Source organism: Solanum pennellii, chromosome 9 (assembly GCF_001406875.1).
Source record: "Solanum pennellii chromosome 9, SPENNV200".
NCBI lineage: Eukaryota > Viridiplantae > Streptophyta > Magnoliopsida > Solanales > Solanaceae > Solanum > Solanum pennellii.
Genome location: NC_028645.1, coordinates 37,694,992 through 37,703,487, shown reverse-complemented (window position 1 = coordinate 37,703,487; position 8,496 = coordinate 37,694,992). Strand labels below are relative to the sequence as shown.

Below are 8,496 nucleotides of genomic sequence, written 5' to 3'. Positions count from 1 at the left end.
AGTTCCAAGCTTCCGTTCGCTTCCGCTCAGCTCAGCTTGAGGGGGGATAATAACAGATAGTATTAAATAAATAGTATAAAATAATATTAGTATTTACTGTGTACTAATCCTAGTCCTATTAGGATTAGTACTCCTTAATCCTAGTCCTATTAGGATTATTACTCCTTCCTATATCTCCTATATATATCTCCCATGTATTCCCTTAACACTACAATACAATCAATATTCCTTCAGGTGGTAATGGTGAGATTTGATACAGAAGTAGGGCAGAATGATGTTATTCAAGCTGGAATCTACCACTTTGATAGCAAACCTTTCATAGTAAAGGCTTGGCATGCTGATATGGATTTTTCTCGGGAAGAACTGCACACAATGACCATCTGGATCAAGCTCCCGGGACTGCATTTCAAATATTGGAGTCCTAAAGGACTTAGTAAGCTAGGTAGTATAATTGGGAAAACTCTAATGGTGGATCAAAATACTGAGAGGAAAGTTGGTTTGAATTTTGCTAGACTTATGGTGGAGGTTGATATGAATGTTATATTACCAGACACAATTAATTTCAGGAATGAAAAGGGGAACCTAATAGAACAAAAAGTGACATATAAATGGAAGCCTACTCTGTGTATGTATTGTAAAAAATATGGACATTCAAATGAGATTATCAGAAAGAAGAATTTGCCAAAAGCACAGAACAAGAAAAAGGATCAACCACAAAAGGAGGAGGTCTATCAAGCACCAGAACAAAGGATGGAAGGGCACAGTAAGGGAGAAGGAACATCACAAAATGATAGAAGTCTGCAAAAAACAAAAGCTACATAAGTCCAAGGAAGGAAGGGTTCATAGAAGGAAGCTGATAAAGAAGGTTGGATCACACCAAGAAGGGTGGCTCAAAATAATCAAAAAAGAAGTGCTGCTAGCCGTTCATGCAGAATTGGGGAAGTAACAAATGAGGAGAGCAACCTCATCCCAAGCATTGGGAATGGTTAGACTTCTTAACTGGAATGTTAGGAGTTTGAATGGGACCAATAAACAAAAGGAGGTTAAACTCCTTTGTAATAAATAAAAAGTAGGCTTGATAGGTCTGCTGGAAACAAAAATTAAAAAAAAACAGTATGGATAAAATTGTAAAATTGATATAATTGATTTAATTATTTAAATTCAGATAAATATGAATTTAATTAAAGTCCGCTCCATAAAGCCCGTATGATATTTCACTTAAATATGATTGGCCGATTGGAGTCTTGTTCCAATCGCAACTCCTCTATTCTAAAACTATAAATAGGGGTTTCATAATTCAGAAAAATAGAACCAAGAATTTTAAACAAGAAGCCAGAGAAAACTCATGGATCAAAAGCCATAAATTTCTCTACAAGTTCAAGAATTCTAGAATTCAAGCGTTCAAGTCTCCAGATTATTTAAGTCAACAAGTTGAAGTCTTTGAATTCTTTTCTGCAAGTTTAAGTCTTCAGATTCTTTAAGTCTGCAAGTTTTAGTCTTCAGATCCTCTAAGTCTGCAAGTTGAAGTCTTCGAATTCTTTAAGTCCGCTAGTTCAAATCTTTAAATCTATGAGTTGAAGTCCTCAAATTCTTCAAAAGTATTGGGCTTTAATCCTTGCAAAATGTAGTGAATACCCCAATTCATAGCTTGGATGCACATTTCAATGCTAGAAATTTCACTAAGGCGATCTTTGCAGTTGAGGCTCACACTTCTCCAGCGATTGATAAAGTCAACAACCAGCTCATCTTCACCTTAATGAGCCTTTGTAAGTTCCATCATACTAACGACACGTCTTGTGCTACAGAAGTGATTAAGGAACTCTTGCTCTAATCGCTCCTAACTATCAATAGAATTAGGTTCAAAATATGTGTACCAATCAAATGCATTTTCTCTGAGAGATCGAACGAACTCTTTAACAAGATAATCACCATACGTCTCAGCTCCATTGCAAGTCTCGATAAAGTGCGCTATATGTTGTTTGGGATTTCCTTTGCTCCCAAGTTTTCAAATCTTGAACTTGAACGCTTGAATTCTTGAACTTGTAGAGAAATTTATGGCTTTTGATCCACGAGTTCTCTCTGACTTCTTGTTTAGAATTCTTGGTTCTCTTTTTTTGAATTATGAAGCCCCTATTTATAGTTTTAGAATAGAGGAGTTGTGATGGAACAAGACTCCCTTTGGCCAATCAAATTTAAGTGAAATAATTAAATCAATTATTTATCTGAATTTAAATAATTAAATCAATTATTTTAATCCATAATATTTATGTGGACTAATATATTCACTAATTTAATATAATCCGAATAACTTTATAAATTTATATTTAATAAATTTTAAGTGACTACAGCCGATTTTGTGCATCTGGTCGATCTAAATAAGATAATCTCTAGAGGTTGTGTTGGTTGGTTTTTTTTGAACGTTGGGCAGATGCAGGGGAAACATTACGTCTATCCAGTGAAAGTGGTGACTGTTCGTAGGAAAAGGTGTTTAAGTGAGGGGTATTTGCGTAATCTAATTATATTTTAAGTGAGGGATATTTTAGTACTTCAACATTTTTTTTTGGAGTTCATGCTTTTAAAATAGTATATAAGTGTATGTATGTTTGTGTTTTTATATATATGTGCTCTAACTTGATGTTGTCTTTGTCTAATATTTATTATGAGGTTGGATACCTAAAAAGAAAAAACACTACAATAAAATAGCCATTTAGTGGCATCATATTTTTTTAATATTGCCGGAAAATATTTTACCGGAATTGAGTTAATGTGATTGTATCTAGAGTCACTAAAGTTTTTACTACATTTATGGAAAGTGTTGGTTATATTATTCATATTTAATATTTTCATTAAATTAATATAGTGACAACTATATTATTGAGATTACATTTTTTATTTGTAATATTGTAAAAATCAAATTCTTGTCGAGTTATACCTAAGTTATAACTTGACAAAGTTTAGCAGCATATACAAAAGGGATTTGTCATAGTTACAAACTTGAGTATATAAACAAAGTAGCTATATGGTTTAATGCAAAAACTCATTCAGGCTAAAGTAACTTTTTGTATAAAATCTTTAATTCGATGAGGTGCCACCTGATTGAAGCAGTCCATAGAATGTCATTCTTGCAAAACTTTGGTCATGTTCCTATAGATTTTTAGTATCTTCATGGTAAGAACTTCTCTAAGCACATTATTTTCCTCCAAATTGAAAAGGGGTCAGCTACAATAGAAGACAAAGTATGTGCTTTAGGATATATATATATGTATATATATATATATATATATATATATATANATAGACTAAAGATTTGCAAAGTTAAAATAAAAATAGTCAAATAAGTTAATCGTCGGAAAACCGTAGTTAGCGGAGTGTCTTGGGTGCCTTAAACACCTTCCTAAGAAACTAATATGAATCCCGAATCCCCTAAAAAATGTTTCAAAACAATTTTTTCTGTTTAAGTTGTTTAGAAACAAAGTTTTCTTGATTTTTCTTAAAAATTAAGTGGCGACTCCTAAAGTCGAAAAATACTTTAAAACGAACTCCTTTTCGAAAATCATCTTTTTTTCGATAAAACATGCGTGTGTGGGTGGGTGTGGGTGTGGGTGTGGGTGTGGGTGGGTATGTGTGTGTTCTCAAAATTATGAAGAACTTCTGAAAAGTTGCAGTAAGAATATTTTATGTTGTCCTAAGCAATGAAAATAAGACAGTGTATGCTCTAATTAAGTCTCTTCTTTAACTATATGAACTCTCCCTCTCAAGTGATGACATATCAAATACACAAGAGTAGAGAAAGCTAGTATTTACAATCAACGTGTGTTCTATAGTTTTAATTATAAGCAAACTAAATACTTGAAACATATAATATGACACTATGCAAAAAATGAATATTTTCACTGCCTTTTCCTTTACTGCATCCGAAACTTCAATCATAGTTCCTCTAGATTTCCCCCACGGTAAGCCAAATTCATAAATGTGTATTTCACACTATTAAGGACTTCAAATGTCAATGATCCGAGACTATATCATTACGGGGAGAATTAAGTATACTAAGTGGAATAAAAATGCTAAAGCTTTATACATATTTGAAAAGTAAATAAACTAAGTTGGAAGCAAATATAGATATTTAATGAGCCTAATGAAACAAGCAAAAATGAAATGCACTCACAAAGAAGATTAGTTTTTCACCGAACTTGAAATGTAAATTTAGCGAGAATATGCTTAACAGGAAAAATGTGTGCTGCTAAACAATTCAAGAACATTCACCAAAGGAGATAGCATATCACAACAATTAAAAGGAGTATTAAACTTCCATTCAAAGCTGGAGTACAAGTCACTTTCCATAAGAAAAATATGAAAATAAAATTGATGCGTTAGAATAAAGGCACAATCAAACTTTAACAATTCTTATGATTAGTTTCCTCACCAGCTGTGAAACATAGAAACACAATCATCATCCTGCCTTTGCTACACTGAATGTTCTCAAAGCTTTTAACAATCTCAACTTTTACTCTATACCAGAATTTTCTTCACTATAACATGAGACGAATAATAATTACAAAGAAATAAACTAAATTTTGCAGCAAGAATATTTCAAAAAGACTTCTTTTCTAAACGACTTCTTGACATAAGTTCAATTTCAGTCACGAATTTGATTATTTAATTTTTCCTACTTGAAGGTCATTTTAGTAGTTAAATAGTAGGTTTACATTTCATTTGTGAGTACATTTGATTTCATCTGTAAAAGTGAAGCAACCCAATGACCCTTCATTTTATGATCCAAGTCTTCATTGACTTGTCTCCTAAAAATGATTAGTGATCAATCAATCATTACTACTTAAATTCAAAATCAATTAGAGAGATATGTTAGGTTGTGGAGCCTGATTAATATTTGATGTACTGTCATATATTAATGTTCACGCGGTTTAACCTCCGCGGTGAGGTATCCAGGGGGTTATGGGGGACGGGAGCCCCCCCATCCAAAGGGGGGGTTCGGTGCAGCGCCCTGACCCAAATTTTAGGCTGTACTATTTATTCTCCATTTATTTTGTGTAACCAAAAATACTCTGAATTATTAATATATATACCCACCTGCGTGGAAGTTTACTCATGGGGTGTTACCACGAAATATTGGTTTTCTCTCTTTCTCTCTCTAGATTTCTCGTCTCTTTCTCTTGAAAGTTCTTGTGTTCTTCATTCATCAAGTGTGTGTGTGTGGATTCGATCCTAACACTATATGTATTATGTATATTCACTATTCCTTACATCTCTCTCTTGACTTTGACGTATATACCTGAAAATTCATCAATCCAGTGGGAGAAAGAAATTGAACCAAAAACTCCATCTGTCTCCTTAAAGATTTATGTTCCTAAATATTCTCGCAACAGAATGAGAAGAAAGTATATATTTAAGCTTCAACCACCCTCCAGTGTAGAGTCATTTGTCAAACTAATCACCTTCAAATCAACATCTTCTGAGTAATTATCATAAACCTCCATCAATAAATTGTCAAGAAACTCTAAACAAAGATCACTTTGGAACTCCAAGGGAATGACCGTTTTAGAGAGGGTGGGGTCTAAAAGATCTCAAACATGTTTCATGTCATATGGCAATGACATAAGTGGCTGAACAAATAAGAAATTAAATTAATTACAATGACATCGATCAGTAGGAAGTTGTTAAGTGGAGCGCATTCAACAGGAAAAGCAAAAGTAGATTAAGGGTTGAATGTATTGTTCTTTCTTTCACAAGACCTGTCTTTTACGTATGTGGATTTTTTTAAAGACTTACCCTTCTTAGAGTTCACAGAAAAGTTGCAGGCAAACTTTCGAAACTTGAAAAATACATAATTAGGGCAAGTAACAATGAGAAATGTAAGACAATGGAATAACTTCAGTGAAATATAGAAGAATCCCAAATTTGATTTATGAAGGAAAGAGGAAAGAGTATCTTACTTAAAAGTCAAAAAGAGAGAAGTTTCTATTTTAGTTTCACTTCTTGAACAGGATACTAACGTGCAACGTGCTATTTGTGGGGTGTTAATCAATTAAATTAAAAAAGGAGTAGCCCATCATGACTCCCAACAAATAGAAACAATTGAAAAACCAGTATTCATAGTTGAAAACCTTTAATATAAGATCAACTTGGACATTGTTTGTGATCTCAAATGACTGATTGACAACATAATCATCAGGCTACTAATGTCACAATGATTAAAATCAATTCATAAATAAGAAAATATAGTGCTAAAACTTTGGAATGTAAAGAAAGAGTAAATAAAAGTTACAGGCTGATCATTGTACACTATGATTAATTAGCAAAAAAAATATAATAGAAAACTTGTTTGAGAGAAATGTTCAACTATATTGTCCACATCTAATAAAAAATCAAGTAGACAACAAAGATTTCTAGAAAATTTTGAGATTTTCATTCAACAATTCCCATCCTGGAAGAAGATCGAGACATAAACCACGAAGAAAGGAGAGAATAATAGAAGTCTTATACTCCTACTATGTGTAATAAAGTTGTTTTCCTTTTGTTTTTCGCCTGTGTCAGTTTTTCTTTTGCTATTATTCCTCCTTTCCACTCTAATGTAATTAGAACTTATCTAGTTGAATTTGGTCCGATGCTAATTAAGAAAATCATTGAATGTGATTTTTCAAATTCTCTTATTATATGATGGTGAATTCTTGTAGTACATATGTACACCACCATCGTATCTAAGTCAATTTTATTAGCTGACATAAACAAGGAAAACATATAAGATTAACAACTATCAGTTTCGCCTTCTTATACACTAAAGAGGTAGTTGGAGCTGAATATATACCGAACAATGGATCTAAAAAGATTTAGAAAGTAAATCATTGGTGCTAACCTCAGTTACCCTTCTTTCAATTGCTGCATCAAGACATAGAATCACTCTTTTTTATTCTGCATCTGGTTTTACCGAGGAACCATCTATATGCCTCATGTTGTACTCCTTCAATGACAAGGTAGTATGTAATATTAGTTCATAAATTTTCAGAAAATTAAACCATGAAAGAGATATCGAAACGAATAGAAATTTGTAGTACCTGGTGCACCACTGGTTCTTCAACATCAACATTGTCATAGAAAACACATATTGCATACCGGCCAATGTAAAATTGTATGAAAGAGAAGCTTTGGTCTATCCTTGCACCGTATTGTCACAACGGAGTAGTACTTATCTTACCAATTAAGGACACTCACAATAGGCCACTATTTTTCATTCAATTCTTCACCAGCAACACGTTCATAATCTTGGTATGCAAACATTAGCTGGTGAAAGACTGCTCTCGGTATATGAAAGAGCCCATCATACACTATTGTCTTAGAATTCCTTAACTTATCTCTACATCTAAGTACACTGTGCAATAATTGTTTTATCATAGACAACCTTTCCGGATCATTAATTGTACCTCTCATTTCCTCACCAATAACTTGCATTATTGTTGTTGTTGGGCGTCATGAGTCTACACCTTAACATTAACCACATTGCATTTGAGATTCGTAAGGACAGTGCTCAGATGAGACAATAGCCCTAGTCTAACACTCGGGCTATTGACTCGGGCACGATCATTAGATGTTTTAGAGATTTTCCTGGTATAATCTAAGATAGATAAAGCCTATTCCAAATAAGATAACTTGGACACATCATCAAACACCTTGAATGTACTCATGACTATTTAATTTTGTGCATCATCTAGCTGAAGTAGACACAAGGTTTCTAGTGATATCGAGAATATGTTGATTTTTACCTTCATCTTGTGCACTCTTGTGCTTTCTTTAGGTTGACATAATTACACCCTGCTTTACGTGTAAATATTACAACTTCTTAGTGCCTTGATTATAGGAATGCCCACTATACATTATATCGTATTTGTAAACATTTCTAAATATGCAAAATTAATTCTAGGGAACAGAAGATCATGAGAAGTATGCATTTTTTCATATACTTTTTTATTTATTTACAACTTGCTAGATACTCGTTCACTCTATTTTTTCACATAAAATGAAACTGTAGAAACTTCACATTAAAGAAACTAACAAGTGTTAGTTTTAGCAGGAGCCTAATAAAATAGAATAACATGTATTTTGTAGTAAAAATAAATATATGTGAATTCTTTCAAGGCAAAGGGCGGCCTGATTTGACTCACTTGTTTTAGTTCTCATATGCTAATGGATTTTTAAAAAAAGCTCAGAAAGGTGTATTGGTATTATAAATTTCATATCACTGATATCAGAGTGGCGCATGACATTTCTCGAGATCTCATCACAACCTCAAATATTAAACACGAAAAATCTATGTGTGGAAGTGAGAGAGAAGCAGTAGCGAAGATCTCATGCAAATGGATTTCAGAATTCACACGGCAAGGGAAATAGAAAATCACTTATCAAGATCATAACAACACTACATAGAGGCATCGTAGCCTCTCATAATTCTCAACAATAATACTAAAAGATGAAATATCAAATTCG

At 33.0% G+C, this 8,496-nt stretch overlaps 1 protein-coding gene across 1 annotated transcript; it reads left to right on the top strand.

Annotated features, from left to right (window-relative positions):
* Positions 1-240: 240 nt before the first annotated feature.
* Positions 241-822, top strand: LOC107030130. Its single transcript, XM_015231521.1, has one exon. It carries the CDS (start codon positions 241-243, stop codon positions 820-822), a length of 582 nt encoding a protein of 193 aa, XP_015087007.1.
* Positions 823-8,496: the final 7,674 nt, after the last annotated feature.

Bases quoted from the DNA above. Each gene is read 5' to 3' on its own strand.
- LOC107030130 (XM_015231521.1), top strand. From the start codon at position 241: ATGGTGAGATTTGATACAGAAGTAGGGCAGAATGATGTTATTCAAGCT.